The sequence below is a fragment of the Lytechinus variegatus genome, chromosome 2 (genome assembly GCF_018143015.1).
Source record: "Lytechinus variegatus isolate NC3 chromosome 2, Lvar_3.0, whole genome shotgun sequence".
Classification (NCBI taxonomy): Eukaryota; Metazoa; Echinodermata; class Echinoidea; order Temnopleuroida; family Toxopneustidae; genus Lytechinus; species Lytechinus variegatus.
This window is the reverse complement of record NC_054741.1, coordinates 46,058,831-46,077,002: the sequence shown is the minus strand read 5'-3', so window position 1 is coordinate 46,077,002 and position 18,172 is coordinate 46,058,831. Positions and strand designations below refer to the sequence as shown.

The 18,172-nt window shown below is 38.1% G+C and overlaps 1 protein-coding gene across 2 annotated transcripts in view; it reads left to right on the top strand.

Moving 5' to 3' along the window:
• Nucleotides 1-686: 686 nt before the first annotated feature.
• Nucleotides 687-18,172, top strand: part of LOC121408157 (neurofibromin-like) — an 83,492-nt gene continuing 66,006 nt past the window's right edge. For both annotated transcript variants that reach the window (XM_041599504.1, XM_041599503.1), the window contains exons 1-3: nucleotides 687-823; nucleotides 15,862-16,005; nucleotides 17,191-17,274. In XM_041599504.1, the coding sequence (XP_041455438.1) occupies nucleotides 764-823; nucleotides 15,862-16,005; nucleotides 17,191-17,274 (288 nt within the window). In that variant the 5' untranslated portion in view covers nucleotides 687-763. The remainder of the gene's footprint in view (nucleotides 824-15,861; nucleotides 16,006-17,190; nucleotides 17,275-18,172) is intronic.

Genomic DNA, 18,172 nt, shown 5'->3' with positions numbered 1-18,172 from the left:
CTATAAACAGATGATTAGTCGAGCTATTTCGTTGTAGAAACTGGAAATTCGCAGAGTCCAAAAGAACAACACTTCGCACAGATCTCGTGGGGAATTGTGGGAAGGAAAAATGTGTTTAATTCCTTAGGATATGAATAAAACATTAGCGTCTTAGCCAATCATAGAAGTGCATTTTGCGTAATTTGACGTCATTCTCATGAATTAAACATTGACCCTCCAAAATCACCCTTCAAATTGTCCGCCGGCAGCCATATTAGCTGTGTACAAAACCTATGGGAAATAAAAGCGCGCGAAAAGAGTTACCTCTCTAGCTCCCTTCGGGAGCTTACGTATACGTAAGATCGTATCTCTGTGGGACTGAAGCCTCCCAGCCCCCCCCCCCCCCCCCCGCTTCCCCGCTTGTGTGTCTGGACGATCCGCAATTTTCGGAAACAAGCGAAATTTTATAAATTTATGGTACTAAATGTGAGGAAATATTATAGACAACAAAATAGGAGATGAATACAACTATTGAATTCATATTTTATCCAAAGACAAAAAAGAAGGCTTCCAAAATGTAATGTTTCCGGACACCCGACCCCCCATCCTATATATTATCATCATCATTATCATCACAATGCATGGTCATCATCATCACCACCACCACCACCACAGTAACTAGAGAGGGCGCTTTGACCGAGGAAATTTTCTGAATGAAGTCATCACCGCTGTACGTCTGCCGTCGTCGGCAAGCCCATGTAAATTTGGTCAAAATTATCACAGAATGGCCGCCCAAAGGCCTATAGAATGGGTGGCACTGCTTATTCTACGCTTTGAAGATCAGGTAAGACATTTGATTTCATTCATTGTTTGATTCAACGGTAGAATGGAAAACAGATTTTATGTTAATTTAGTCGACATTTTTTTGCAGCTTCCATTTCCATTTGCATTGACTTTGCATTGCCATTGCCACTGTACACAATTCGCAAAGGGTTGTGCGTGCACATGCAGACACAGTCGCGCCATGGCATTGGCATTGCCAATTGCCATTCATTAGCGCAGCACTGGCGCTGGCTTGAGGCTAAAGTAATAGGGGCCTAGGGCTTAGACTCCCGGTGGGGTCACTCAATATGACTTGGGGACCGCATGACCGTTCCCAAAATCGCAGGAAAAGGGGTCAATTTCAAGGAACGTCTGCGGACAGAACACTCCTCGAAGCGCGAAGTAGTGAAAATATGGGTGCTCACCGTCCTCGATCTGATGAAAATAGGGGTCAGGAAAAAGGGGAGAAACACGATCACGGGAAGTAAAATCCGTCGCCGATGCACCAGCCACAGAGGGCACGCTCATATCAACATGATCAATGTAATCATTATTGCAGATACTATAATCTGTTTAAAAGTTTTCAGGATGTTACTCACTAAATGTTTCTCTGTATTGTTATCAAGTTACCTTGGTAATATTTCTGGTTCCCCATATTTCTCTGTATTTTTGTCAATGTCATCACCACCTCTCCTTGAAATATGGTAAATAGCACTCATTCAATGAACAAGGTTATGATATAACCTTGTTCTCAGTTATATCTCCATGTGTGGCAAAATAAGGGTGGCAATGTTTGGCTTATTTTCTCTTTTTTCTTTGGGGCAAACGCTTGATTTTTTTACACTGACAGTTTCCATTACACCTATTATTCATACAACTTGGCTAAATTTGATTCTTTAAATCATTTTTTTCTTAATTAAAAATAGAGATTAAAAAAATGAAAATTTTCTTGCCATATTACTTTCCACCAATAGAGGGAGTACACAAAAATATGCAAAAAATTCAAGTTTTTGAGCGCTCTGGTGAATACAAAAATTATTTCCAAGTTACTAATGAAAACTAAATTGCAACTGTATGGAAATACGTAATTTTGGTCACAAAAGTGATATTTTAATGAATTTTTAAAGTGTGTGCTCTGTACAACATTGTCATACCATAGTCCTACCTGTAGATTCCCCACAGGCCGGGTGGTAGCAGTGAACAAGTGGTAAATAGGGGTAAGTTTGCGAAATGGGCAAAATTGTCCTTTACCTTTACCCGAAATTCTGGAAGAGTGCTGTGGATCCCAGCAGTCAGGCTTCCAGTTCTGTGCCATTTTCATCCATCTCAATGATTGGTGTTGTGTCTGCTCGGTGTCATTTTGGCTCAGATCTCTACCTTAAAGGGGTTTGCTACTCATATGGTGAGCAGAACCGCTGGTCTGCCCACACCTTGTCCAGTCTGATCTTGAAGCTATTCACAGTCTGAGCTGTAACTACTTCTTCAGGGAGTGAGTTCCAGTCATTTATGACCCGCTAGCTGAATGAATCTTGCCTCAGTTTGGTCAGGCATCTGGGTTTAGAAAGCTTCAGACTGTGACCTCTTGTATTGCCTGCTGAAAGTTCAAAGAAGGCATCTCTTGGGATGCGTTCAAATCCATGAATAATTTTCATGGAGTACGTCTGCGGTACTGAAGGGATGGGAGGTTGAGTGCCTTCAGTTTCTTCAGTCCTTACAATCTTATAATTAGGGGTGTTTCAAGGTACCATTTTACCGCAATTTTGTCCTTGTTTTTCCTGAAAATAGGGGGGTAAATTTCACAAAATATCCTTGAAATTGACTGCAATAGGGGGTTACTTGCATTTGTGGTAACGGTCATACGCGTCCCCCCTCTGTGGGTGAGTGACCCCACCGGGCTTAGACTTAGTTTCTATCACCCATGGGTGCATTACTGCAGTCGTGTACAGGAAAATTGAAGGCACGGTGCATACAATTGCAAATTGTGGCATTATCGTGATATTGGGAACCACCGGCACCACGCCGTTCACTTCATAGTACAACAACAACAACAAGTCAATAGTACAGCAGCGCTTTATTTTCAGTCACACGCACGGTTCCCTATTTCCACCTCCATTCACTAAGTGTGCATATACAAATTGACAAGTGGTTCTCGAAACCACGTCCACGATTTAGCCCAAATTGCAATAAACTCCCGCGAATTTCACAAAAATTTAGGCCTAGTCAAATCAAGTACCGGTACTACAAGACTTACCGAACGATTACGATGTGAAGTCAATTCCCCATGATTTGAATATCCCACAGATTTAGCGTTTATTATTCTTCTAGTCGACAAAATACGGACCCTGCTTCCATCTCCCCAATTTTTCGTCTAATGAGCTAAAGAGGGGCGCGATTTATCTACATATCAAAGACAATACAAGGAAAAATTAGGCACAAAAACAATTTTTCGCGTTACGCAAATGTTACCCAAAACTCATTGCGCTACTCGCCAGGGTGTTTTCTGGTGAAAAGTGTTCCTTTTCCAATTTTACAAATATTTTTTTATACAAAAAGCACATAAAAAAGACCAAAATCGCTTACATTGCCTGGAAAGTTGCTTAGCATGTCTCTTCCACCAGTAGAGGCGCACGGCCAATATGGGAGACTCTCTCCAATATGGGAGATAATTTTCCCATATTAGAGACTTACTTTGCAAAAGAAACAACACCAACAAAAGCGAAATTATTTCCACCCAAATTTTGTCTCTCTGAGGTCAGAAGCCCATTTGCTTTGTGTGTGGATGACAACAAAAATCCTTATCAAAACAAAATAGATGGTGAAAAGGGGTATTTTTTTATGAGGAATCTGCTTATCACATTTTTATTTGCCGCCAGGTAATCCTTTTGAAGAAAATGTAAACAAAGGAAATTGGTCTCCCAAACTGGAGACTGTCTCTGAAATTGGATACCTAAATTCTTTGCAAAAGTCTCTGATATTGGAGATAATCTCTCTCATGGGAGACAGTTTTTCCATATTGGCCGTGCGCCTCTACTGTCCATGGAAATAAAAGGAAGGTCGTTGGTGGCGCTGAAATACAATTCACACCTTAATTCAGCCTGTTGGTATTTTGTAAATTAAATTCTTGATTCATTGTATGCACAATTCCAATGATTGTTTGATAAAATATAGGCACCAATTAAAAAAAACTAGCCTTGAGGTCTCCATGATGATGTTTTTAAAAATATTTTGACATATACTTCTTCATCATGGAGCCTTGAACCGCCTGCCATATTATGCATATATGCGAAACCTCCACATCCGGAGGGATTTTCTAGGCTAGGAAGTCCATATTTGGGCAAGTCCAAGAAAAGCTCACCCGAGAAGGCAAAATTTCATCTTTTATTTAAGAAGTTATGGTGGGGTGAGAAAGCCCAAATGTTGAATTTTAAAATTGTATTAAGAAAAAAATGATAATAAATTGATATGCATATTTATGCTAATTTGCATGATTGGTAAAATGGGCGTTACGTATGGGACAATAGAAAATAAAAAGGTGAAAATGTTATGGACATCATCGACTCTCTCATTTGCATATCGCTGAGTTGTGCATTTAACTTTCTTATTTTACATCTGATTTTGATGAAATTTGCAGTGTTATGTTTGTTTGATTTTTCTCCTTTTTTTCAAATCAACTTTTTGTTGGGGTGGACTTGTCCTTTAATATTAGTTAGCAAGAAGACAGATGCTTCAAAGATCATGAGCCTACCCCCCCCCCCCAACTGGCAAGTCAGCAAAAGAGCATGATTATCAAAGGTGCTCAGGAGCTTGATCTGGAGAGCAACTGATCAGAATGTCTCCCCTACAACTTGCCTCCTATGTATGGACGGGAAGTATAAGTTAGGAGGACACTCCTGTACCTGTTCGTAGCACATCAGACCTTCATTTTGAGGAGCGCGATCATGCTGGCGCTCCTACCGCACTCCTAAAAAAAAAAATAAGAACAGAAAATCGCGCTCAAAAAAAAAAAGCCTTCCCAAAACTTGCTGAAATTTCACATTTTACATCTTTATATTCACGAAATAGGCATCTGTTTTCCATATGTCCTTGAAATTATTTTGATTTAGTTGGAAATACCAAAAAAATGAATATTCACCTATTTCCCGACTCTGATTTGATTTCAAATTCGGTAAATATTGTAGTCCCATATCTAGATTTTCATGGCAACACCATGGAAGTCTACATGTGGGACTACAATATTTACCGAGTGTAAATTCAAATCAGAGTTAAAAAGAGGTGAATATTCTTCATTTTTCTGATAGTTTTCAACTAAATCAAAATAATTTCAAGGAATTATGGAAAATAGTTGGCCATTTCATGGATTTAAAGATGTCAAATGTGAAATTTTAGCAATTTCTTGTGTACAGTATTTTTTTTTTTAAGCAGGAGCGTGATATTTTGTAAACGTATTGACCCAGGCCTAGTTTCACAACAGATTAATTAATAGCTACACAGCTATTGCATATACGATGTTAAGAAAAATCTACAATTTATCGTACATGTATTTTATTGAATTGATTTGAGCTCCTCAAGGAGAGCAATTCTGAGGAGCTCAATTGAGCTTCTCAAGCTCCTCAAAAAAATAAGAAGAGCGATATATTGAGCTCCACAAAATTATAAACGTGAAGGACTGGCACATTAGTTACTCCCAAGGAATAATTATCAGAACTTGTTCCCTGTGGATTTAGATCGGGGCCACCATGCTCCAGGGTAAGCATTTGCCACTTGCCGTGTATCGTGTGTAAATAACATTGTGTCATTATAAATACAAGGAAAACTGAACATTCAGTTGAGACTAAAGAGGGGGACTTCAGTCTGGAAGATGAATGAGAGAACAAAATGTAGTGGAGTTAGGATGATGTAAAATATCAAATTTGTCTAATTGGATACTTGTCTAAAAATGTGAATTTGTGTTGTAGAAGTCATTTTCTTAGATGGCTCCAACATGATTGAGCTTAAACCAGAAATTGTGTGTATTACATTACTTTGTATGACTCTGTGTCCTTGATTATTATAATAGTCAATATGCTTTTACAGAAAACTAAAAAAAACAACACTGCAGTTTTATTTCATGTAGGAAAATTTGTGATATGATACCAAGCTTATGTTACATGTTTTGATTAAAGTCTTGTTACATTGCCTAACATCATTTGACTTAAGCATTAACATTACTGCACTTTAGGTGATCTTGTCATATTTAATCTCTTGTAACTCTTAAGATTGCATTTTACATGTACTTTCCACAAGCTTGAATTAGTTACCAAACACGTTATGTTTATTCTGTGAAGTGTCACTTTCTATCATAATTACTTATAGGCCATATGTACTAATTGCCAAAGGTTTAGGAGATAGAACTCGTCACATCCTTAATATACACACCCTCAATTAAACATGAGATATTCAAAACTATATGTTGCATTAATTACATTTGTGGCCCAGCCTTGACCTTTTATAACCTTAACTCTTCATGCGTTACGTTCGCATTATTGCACATCCGTAGGCGTTTTTCGTTCGCATTTTTGCACAACCACACATTTCCCATAGACATCCCCTGTCCCATTTTTTTTTGAACAATTGCATGCCCCAGAGCGTGCCTAGCTACTATGTATAGCCTGGTGTTTTTGTATACCGTACATGTGTACCGATCGATCGATCGCGCGTGCGACATTAGTTTAGCGTTCGACGGATTATCGTTCGACGGATTGTAGTTTACAAATTACAGAATCGTTGAGTTTTCCCAAAAAATCAATACATCCTGATCACAGCCAGGAAGTTCATTGAAAAAGGAGAGGAGAAAATCAATAAATCCCTCCTCACAAACAATATCATGGCCAGGTTTATTGTTAGGAGTCTGTGACTCTGGCACGAATGTGAATGAGACCCTTTCAATGGAGTACAGTACCTTGACCAGGCAAAAATTTACTCTCTTTTATTTTCCACTATATATGGGCTATTTTTATCAGATTATCATGATTTTGGTATCAATACAAAGCTTATGTAATGAACAGTCCAAGTGGATAAATAAAAATCATGCCACTAACACAAGAACAAAGTAAAAGGGGGGGCTAAATTTTGTTGGAAGTATTAGGAGAAAGCATTTAGAAAATGTAACTTACTATACATTTTTCCATAATTCATAATCCAATAAATTTATATACGATAAGAAAGCCCAGGAAACACTCTACAAGTTTGCTGCACAACATTTTCTTTCAAAATGATCAGATAAAAAGTTATGGCACTCTAAATAACAGAGTGTATTATACTGCGTAGAGGGGATCAGTGCTAAAATAATGCAACACACAGGGGTTTACAGGTGAACGCATGAAGAGTTATTAATGAACTTTAATTGTCCTGGAAAAGTTTTAAATGCCTAGTGATTCAAATATGGGGATTTTATTTCTAATTTGATTTAATTTGATACCAAACATGATATGTTTATGTCACTAAATAATTAAGAGGAATGTAAGAAAGCTGGTGTGGTTTATGATGTCACAAAAATATTCCTCAAGATGCCAAATAAAAGTACCGGTAGCACCAGTCGGATTCTTGATATGCACACCCTCAGCTTAACCTTTGCCAATAGATTCACATAATATCCAACTTATTTGTATTTGAAAATCTGCCTTATCCTCCCTCTCCTACATCTGCCCTATCCTCCCTCTCCCAACCTCCTACATCTGCCTTATCCTCCCTCTCCCAATCTCCTACATCTGCCTTATCCTCCCTCTCCCAACCTCCTACATCTGCCTTATCCTCCCTCTCCCAATCTCCTACATCTGCCCTATCCTCCCTCTCCCAACCTCCTACATCTGCCTTATCCTCCCTCTCCCAACCTCCTACATCTGCCTTATCCTCCCTCTCCCAATCTCCTGCATCTGCCTTATCCTCCCTTCTCCCAATCTCCTACATCTGCCCTATCCTCCCTCTCCCAACCTCCTACATCTGCCTTATCCTCCCTTTCCCAATCTCCTACATCTGATCTATCCTCCCTCTCCCAACCTCCTACATCTGCCTTATCCTCCGTCTCCCAATCTCCTACATCTGCCTTATCCTCCCTCTCCCAACCTCCTACATCTGCCTTATCCTCCCTCTCCCAACCTCCTACATCTGCCTTATCCTCCCTCTCTCAATCTCCTGCATCTGCCTTATCCTCCCTTCTCCCAATCTCCTACATCTGCCCTATCATCCCTCTCCCAACCTCCTACATCTGCCTTATCCTCCCTCTCCCAATCTCCTACATCTGCCTTATCCTCCCTCTCCCAATCTCCTACATCTGCCTTATCCTCCCTCTCCCAACCTCCTACATCTGCCTTATCCTTCCTCTCCCAATCTCCTACATCTGCCTTATCCTCCCTTCTCCCAATCTCCTACATCTGCCTTATCCTCCCTCTCCCAATCTCCTACATCTGCCTTATCCTCCCTTCTCCCAATCTCCTACATCTGCCTTATCCTCCCTCTCCCAATCTCCTACATCTGCCTTATCCTCCCTTCTCCCAATCTCCTACATCTGCCTTATCCTCCCTTCTCCCAATCTCCTACATCTGCCTTATCCTCCCTCTTCCAATCTCCTACATCTGCCTTATCCTTCCTCTCCCAATCTCCTACATCTGCCTTATCCTCCCTTCTCCCAATCTCCTACATCTGCCTTATCCTCCCTCTCCCAACCTACATCTGCCTTATCCTCCCTCTCCCAATCTCCTGCATCTACCTCATCCTCCCTTCTCCCCATCTCCTGCATCTGCCTTATTCTCCCTCTCCCAATCTCCTACACTTGCCTTATCCTTCCTCTCCCAATATCCTGAATAATACCTAATCCTCCCCTCTCCCGATCTTCTACATCTACAGTTCCTTATCTCCCTCCCCCAATCTCCTGCATCTGCCTTATCCCCCTCTCCCAGTCTCCTGCATCTATCTGATTCTCCCCTCTCCCAATCTCCTACATCTACAGTTCCTTATCCTCCCCTCTCCTAATCTCCTGCATGTACCTCATCTCCCGTCCAAATCTCCTGCATCTACCTTATCCTCCCTCTCCCAATCTCCTGCATCAACATGTACCTTCTCCCCTCTCCCAATCTCCAACATGTATTGTACCTGTACATCTACCTCCTCACTCCAAGTCTCCTGCATCTTCTTTATCCTCCCCTCCCCTGACCTCCTACATCTACATTAAATCCTCTTCCTTCCCCTCCCCTTTCCCTATCTCCTTTATAATTAAATACCCTCTCCCCTTTCCCAATCTCCTGTATCTAACTATACATTCTACATGTAGTTTCTAGATCTAGAATGTAGTGACAGTAGCCTAGTCTGTATGTGCATGTAGCTCAGCTCAACCCAAGCCTGAGATGTACATACATGTGCACCAGGCCTGATGTATACTATATTTAGTTATTCGGGCCATGGGTAAAATTGGCTTGCTAGCTTTGGACATTCACAAAGAATATACCTGAAAATTACATGGAACTCATCCAATCTTTATATCACAAGACAATTTCAATCTTCTATACTTCCTTTCCCTCTTTGTTACAATTCCTGCCCACTCCCCTCTTTAGTCTCCTCAATGTCCCTTCCATTTCCCCTCTTCATTCTCATTCTGTCTTCCAGTCATCTACTTTATCTCCTCCCCTCGTACATGTACCTTCTTTCAAAATTCCCTCCCTTTCCGTTTTAAGCTCATCCGGCCCGAAGGGCAAGATGAGCTTATGCCGTGGCGTCCGTCGTCTCTCATCCGTCCACAATTTCAAAATGCTACCACTTCGCCATTTCAATTCAGTTTGCTTTATATGATAGCACTAGGTGGGGGATTCAAAACTTCTACATAGAATTTTGAAATTCATTAAATATGATAATTTATGCGCATTTTTCAAAATTCACAAAAAATGCTTCTTTATTTATTGACCGATTTTGAAGTTTTTGCTTCCATCTGGTAGAGCTTCATGAGGTTCACCAAACTTCTACACAGAATTCTGAAATTTTGACCAGAACAATTTTTATGCTAATTTATGCATATTTTGAAAAATTCACATAAAGTGCTTCTTCTTTATTTGTTGACCAATTTTGATTTTTTTTCTTCCATCTGAAAGAGCTTCATGAGGTTCACCAATCTTCTACACAGAATTTTGAAATTTTGATTAGAACAATTTTTATGCTAATTTATGCAAAATTAATTTATGCATATTTTTGAAAATTCACATAAAATGCTTCTTTATTTGTTGGCCGATTTTGATTTTTTTTCTTCCATCTTGAAGAGCTTCATGAGGTTCACCAATCTTCTACACAGAATTTTGAAATTTTGATTAGAACAATTTTTATGCTAATTTACAGGTATGCAAAATTAATTTATGCATATTTTTGAAAATTCACATAAAATGCTTCTTTATTTGTTGACCGATTTTGATGTTTTTTCTTCCATCTGGAAGAGCTTCATGAGGTTCACCAATCTTCTTTACAGAATTTTGAAATTTTGACTAGAACAATTTTTATGCTAATTTATGGGAAATTAATTTATGCATATTTTGAAAAATTCACATAAAATGCTTCTTCTTTATTTGTTGACCGATTTTGATTTTTTTTCTTCCATCTGGAAGAGCTTCATGAGGTTCACCAATCTTCTACACAGAATTTTGAAATTTTGATTAGAACAATTTTTATGCTAATTTATGCATATTTTTGAAAATTCACATAAAATGCTTCTTTATATGTTGACCGATTTTGATTTTTTTTTCCATCTGGAAGAGCTTCATGAGGTTCACCAATCTTCTACACAGAATTTTGAAATTTTGATTAGAACAATTTTTATGCTAATTTATGCATATTTTTGAAAATTCACATAAAATGCTTCTTTATATGTTGACCGATTTTGATTTTTTTTCTTCCATCTGGAAGAGCTTCATGAGGTTCACCAATCTTCTTTACAGAAATTTGAAATTTTGACTAGAGCAATTTTTATGCTAATTTATGGGAAATTAATTAATTCTTCTTCCATTTTGTAGAACTTTATGAGGTTCACCAAACTTCTACACAGAATTAAGAAGAAATGTTTTTTTTTTTGTTGATCAATTTCAGTTTTGTTTGCTTTATATAATAGCTCGAGGTGGTGATACAAAATTTCAACATAGAATTTTGAAACTCATTAAATGTGCTAGTTTATTCATAATTCATATATTTTCAAAACTCACAAAAATTACTTATTTATTTGGTGATTGACTTTGGTTATTTTTGTTCCATCTGAGAGCTACATAAGGTTCACCAAGGTTCTACACAGATTTAAGAAACCTTGACTAGATAATTATTAATACTTAATTCATATGAAATTTATTCATAGATCACCAAAAAGTGCTTCTATGTCATTTCTTCATCAATTTCAATTTTATATCCTCATTTTATGTCACCAATATAATTCACTACAGTGTCAACTGGGCTGAAATTAAAATTGTGTTAAAATTTGTTGCAAGATGCCGGATGAGCTCCACATCATTGATGTGCTAGTTGTCTCCTTAATCTCCCTCCCCCTACCAACTATTGATCTCCATTTGCCCGTCTCTTGCCATCATTTCAGTCTCCTCAATCTCACTCCAATAAACCCATCCCCCCTTCCCATTTCCAATCTCCACATATCACCCCCTATACCTTCCCTTCCTTGGACTGTACATTTGCCACAGAGCCTGTCAGTTGACAGTCGTTAGCATTTGTGTAAACATCCGGCAAATGTCACGTATTGTCCTCTGTGACCCATTTCCGCTCTGTATTCCACCCACATGCATGTTCCAACATTTTGCTCGCTTGATAATATTAGACTTGATGGTATTGCATCCCTCTCATAAACATTCATTGTCACAGTGAATATCATTAAAATGCAGATTTTGCCAATTTTATTGTGTGCACTTCATCTTGCATACATACACATCTACAGTAATTACTGATATTTACATTTCTCTCTTTGTGGGCCATATTTCTCAAGAATTCTGTAATCGGATTGGTCGATGTGTTTGTTTTTGTACCTATTTTACTGGATCACAAAAATCAAACTCGTAATATGAGCCTGTTTTACCTGTTTGCTGTTTAGCTGAACATTGTTTAATGTTTTATTATGCCCATGCCCAGTGCTGCTTTCAACCACGTAAAATGAGGCCGTATTTACATGAACGTGCGTATTCAAGCAACTCGCTGCGCACTACCACATGTATTTGCGCATCAATTTTAATGGCAAAACACGCATCCTTTTTACTGATTCATTGTCATGTCAGGAAACACTTCTTACAATATCACTCTCAAAATGTAGGGTTTTGCATTTATTTTTAGTTCTACATGTACATGTATTCTATTGATTTCCCTTATTCTGCAATAATATAAGGATAAGCCTACACTAAAAGAGATAAAATCGTTACACCCCTGCTTGTTCTTGCGAAATATATGTACATGACTACATGTACATGTATGTTCTGGTTCTATTTTACGTGAACAAGCAGAGTGTATAGTATCATTTTCAATGGCTTGTTGAAAGCATACACTTCAATTCATAAGTGTTTGTACAAGTGTGTGTACACATACCATTGCCACTTTCATGTACTAAAATAATTTTGATAAATACTTTGAACACTAATTAAATAATCATTTAGGGAGGAAATTTATCATATACTGTACAATTTTGATAGTGATATTTGTGTAGATGGTGATGCTGCATACATTTTGCACTTTGAAAGTGCAATTGTTGTATGCCTGTTAACATGATATGCGCAAATAATTTTCATCTGTACTTTGCATATGTAACAGTGTGCAGTCAGTCCGCAGCACATCTAAAAGGCCTCTATTTTATTCAGTAGTATGCATGGACACGTAATGAGCTTTAATATGGTCTTTCAGATCGGAATTGTTTTTTTCCCTTAATATTGTTCAATTGTTATCGGTCTTATGTTACACATGAAACTAATTTTTTTTGTGTAAATAAATGAAATTCAGGTCTGTCATATTTTGGTGACTGATGTTTGAATTCATAGAGCTCTCATTATTGCATGGGTTGCGGTATGACTGTGTGAACTTGATCGCATGCCGTTTCATTGAGCTTGACTGAAAGAACATAAATAGCACACTTCCCTTTGCCTGGCCTTGGGGATGATGATGCTATGGGGGAGAGAGAGAGATAGAGAGGGGTGCTTCATGACAATACAGCACAACTGTTTTACCCCCTGTGGGAGCCGGAAAGCCACATCAATGGAATACCTTTATTGCAGCTGTATTATGCCAGGAATTTGAGCCATGATCACAAGCTGCATGTACATGTAGGTCAATGAACTCTTTCACCTCACCAGTACACATGAGCTCATTCACACCTTCCCAATCAGGAAAATTATTGGTAGGACAAAGGACTTATGTACCTGACCAAATCTAAATCATTTTAATTGCGATCTACCATATTAAACAAACCATATAAACCAAAATTGACAAGTTTTATATTGGGAAATCTCTTGTTTTACAATTTACATCACATACAGTAGAATACTGTAGAATACCGTAAGTAACGGTGTATTAACCGCACCTTTTTCTCGGCGGGGTAGAAGCAAAAGTCGGGGGTGCGGTTTATACACGGTGACGGGTCTGAGCCAGCCCGCCGTAACCCCTCCCGTACATGTACGATGTCTGCCAGTTCACAACACATCGAGTGGCCGGGCGTAGCCGCCCAGGCAATGTCGTTTAGAGGGGTATGAGCCGCGGGTAATGGGAAGCGATTATTGCAATATTACTTAAATGGTGTCCATAACAAACGCACTCACTTTCATGACACTAATTTTGACTTTATTCTCGATTCAAAGTAGTGAAGTTCCCTGACTAATTTAAAAGAGACGCCAAGCATACTCGGTAATATTTTGTCACCGCTGAGCGAGAGTTGAGTGAGCTTAGAGATTGCGTTGTAATGTGGTCACAGTGCGACTTAAGCTGGCGCTATTCAAAGTCCCGTTTCGCGCCAGCTTGTTTTTTTCTTTCCTGTTTGCTTTTCATAAGATACCATGTAAACCACGCACGAGAGAGACGGCACGAAGCCGTAAAAAACAACTGGAAAAAATGTCAATTTCTTTGTTTCTTAAACCTTCCTATAATCCCGTATCCAAAATTCATGCTAAGACATCAAATTTCTGAAAGTGATTGTGAGATTGTGATGCAAGAAATGTGAATGTTTCTTCCTCCTACGCTGGGAAAGACAGATCATAATTTGATAAGATGTACTGGCATGACTTGCCTGTACTGTATCGTAGTTTGCAATGTAATGGCAGTGCTGTGTGTGTAGACTGTGACTGTGAGGTGAGCGAGTGTGTAAGTTGCCAATATTGGCGGGACCGTTCTTTCTTTCTAACATTTGTAGATGAATTGATCAAGAACAGCATATTTCTGCATACCGGTAATCTCTTTGGATACTTTGAAATCTTAAAAGCTTAGATTTTGTTTCTCCGTACCTCAAATATGCATGTAAATGTGAGAAGATTTTTTTTTTTTTTTTTTTTTTAGTCCAAAGTTGGGGGTGCGGTTAATACACGGGTGCGGTTAATACACCGTTACTTACGGTACATACTGTAGAAACATGTTTGGATCATGAAGACTATCAGCCCAGGGGGGGGGGGGTGCAGACAAATATATTTCTGTACACATGTGTGACTAAAAAATTGTGTTTTTCAGTTTTGGATGCGGGCTGCTAATGCGTTAAGGGTATCAAAAACACTGATTTTCAATAAAAGGGGTAGTCGCAGGGTCAGACATATTTTGGGTCTGTTTTTTTCCAAAGCTTTTTTTTAAAGACTAGCCAAACGTGCTTGATTAGGGTAGTTTTTTTCCCCAAGCTGTTTCCCTGGGGTCCTATTCTGGCGACAACCTGTATAAGGGGCCAAAATGTGTAAAAGAAGCCCACAAAAAACTTGTTTAGGGGGTTATTTTGCACCCAGAGAAAAACTTGTTTAGGGGGTGTTTGAAGATAATTTGGCCACGCGTGTGTACATGTACAGCAATACATTTGACTGGCCCCCACTCCCCCCCCCCCCTCCGGACGTTGCACCTGCTGTGGTGAAAAAAGGTGCATTGCATGTGCCGTACATGACAATCTCTTAGTATAGGAGGTATTTTAGACATTGACAAATGAACAGTAAACACAGATAATCTACTTTATATGTATTCATGTATTGATATTCAGTCTCATTTTTTTGCTATTCATATGTGGGTTTTTTCTATGACAACAAATAGGGTGAGAATTGTAATAATACAAAGCCAATTGGTTTTGTTGGTGATATTTCCATTGGTAAGAATGCTTATGAGTTCTATAAAGCAAGCAACTAGAAGACTGACAGCTTCAGGTCCTTCCCAAGGGACCTCAGAATAATTATGATCATAAGGATGCAAATTTTTCTGCTCATTTTCTGTAAACCTCTGAAAGCTCTGAAAGAGCTATTAAATGATAGTTGACTCTAGTCTATATCAGGGATCCATATGAGAGTATTTGATTTTATCCAAAAGAAAATGCAACCTTCATACATGTATAGACCTGTATAACTTGCACTGATAGGGGATACATGTACAGGTATGTACCACAATTTTAATTGGGGAGGGGGGATGAAGTAGGTGAAAGGTATAGGCATAGGCCAACATGTAGTTCATTTATATGCATGTGTATTGTGCAACGGTTTTCCTGTGATATTAATTCACAATTTGTAAATTTAGGAATATGTACATGTTCTTCGCTGTGCACACTAAAAAAAGCATACAGGTCAAGTGTAAATTTGTAGTTTAGAGGTCTAGGATTGCAGCTCACTGTACATACTATTGGTTTCTATCACATGTTTGTGGAAGAATGTGTGTAATGTGGATATACCTTGTCTCTATGTACATGTAGCTGTATATGTACAATTTCTCTAATGATGACTGCAAACAAAAGTCGACAGTACACTCATTCAAATGTCATGAGTCTCAAACACATAACTGCACATGGACCATGTTTTTGACAGCTTAAATTTTTAAAACCCCTGTCCTGTATGTTTATCTCTACAGCTTCCAGGGCGTCCAGGTGGTCAGGCTAGTCATGCCAGACAGGACTTGGAACGCAACAAAGAATGTTTGATCAGAGTCAGCAAGAATCTGTTCTCTCAGGTCATCAGCGGCCTTGCAACTATTCTCAAGAACCTTGCATCTACTGTAAGTATTAAAATATACCTCTATATTAACATTCAGACATTCAAACTGCGTGTGTATACATGTACATATTCCTTTCTTGCGATAAAAGCCCCATTCTTTTTACACAATGAAGAAAAATATTTAGGGCTAAATTATGCCTGCAATGCTGCAAGCTTCATCAGACCCTAGTTATAGATGTCCTATGTTCTGATGCAGCATGATTTCAGGCCACATCACACTTTACGAATTAGATTTTTACCTGATTTTAAAGTTATGAATCATCATATTTGTACAGTAAAAATACAATAAATGGACATTTATGACTATTAAAGGGGAATGAAACCTTTGGAACAAATAGGCTTGTGTAGAAACAGAAAAATCAAAGAATGAGAATAAAGAAAGTTTGAGAAAAATCGGACAAATAGTGAGAAAGTTATGAGCATTTGAATATTGCAATCACTAATGCTATGGAGATCCTCACATTGGCAATGCGACAAGGATGTGTGATGTCACTGATGAACAACTTTCCCTTTGGTGGACTATAAAATACCCTAAAAATGTCTCTTTTTGCTTTTTCTTATGATGATACAAACTCTTTATCCATGATGCATTCTTAAAAAATATGTATTACATGCCCTCATGTAGAAAGAACAGTATGATTTATGGATAGATGTGATAAAAGAGGCAATTCAAGTGAAATATATACTAAAGTAATGGGGAGAGTTGTTCACAAGTGACATCACACATCTTTGTCGCATTGCCAATTTGCTATCTCCATAGCATTAGTGATTGCAATATTCAAATGCTCATAACTTTCTCATTATTTGTCCGATTTTTCTCAAACTTTCTTTATTCTTATTCTTTGATTTTTCTGTTTCTACACAAGCCTATTTGTTCCAAAGGTTTCATTCCCCTTTAAATTTCTCATCATACTGTTGGTATAAAAGCAAGTTGTATTCATACATGTAATCATAATTACTTCATAGCAACCAAAGAACAAGCTATAATTTTATTAGGCTAATTTGTTCAATTGTTAAAGTTAATTCGATAATTCTAGTAGTTATTGTGAGGTGAAATTGTTATATTTGTTTATAATTTGTTAATTATTTGTTTATTATTTTTTTATCATTAGAAGTAATGCAAAACACTGTTGAAATTGATTCAATGGTTTTTTTTTCATCCTGTTTAATACTTTTGAATTTACAGAAGGGGCTGAATCCAGATCAAGAGAAAAGTCTTTTTCAGTCTCAGCTCATCATTTTAGACACTCTAGAGAAATGTCTCTCAGCTGTAAGTCTTCTCTTACAATTATACCAAGGGACCGTAACACAAAGCATAGTCATTGATCAGACTGTTGATTTGTTTGTTTGATCGCATTTAAAGATCAATGTAATTTAGAGCAAATATCAGCCCTATGCCAAGCTCTGTGTACGGGCCTTCGGTGTTTCTTATCCTCTACCACCTTCCATCCTACACTCCCTTTCCCATTCCCTCTTTCCTTCTTTTGAGTACTAGATAACACAAAACCATTACCCTCATTATTTTATGGTTACACCATTCATGAGAGAGAAAAATGCAAAGTTATGAAAAAGAATAGATAGAACCAGTAAAACTTGAGGATAAAATACCCCCCCCACACATGTATTTAATCCATCATTCTGTGATTGTTTGATGGCCAATGATCCTTTTGGCGGCAATGTCAGTAATTGATCCTACGGGTATATTAGACACTTCAAAAATTCTAATATTGACATTGCAGTCTGTGAATATCATAAACTGATATTTGAAAACTAGATTTATGGGTGTCGCATCAAGTTCATTTCTTTAATTGCTTGTTGAAGTTATTGCCAATGCAGGAAGTAATGAAACTTATTATCAGTAATTCTGTCATTGATTAATTATTGTATTCCTGGCATTGGAGAGAATCATTCAATAAATAAATATGTTTACACTCTAGTTTTGCAAAGTGAAACTTGGGCTACTGGAAATTCCCCAATTGTTCAGTGGTACATCATGTTACCATTATGCAAGTAGATATAACAAAACAACACACTTAAGTCAAGAGGAAAAAGAAACTAATCATCACATTGTCAGATTTTTAGTCATCATTAGATTCTATAGTCAGAATACACCTTCTGTACATGGTTGCTTTCTTTTATGAAGTGATCATCTAAAGACCACATCTACC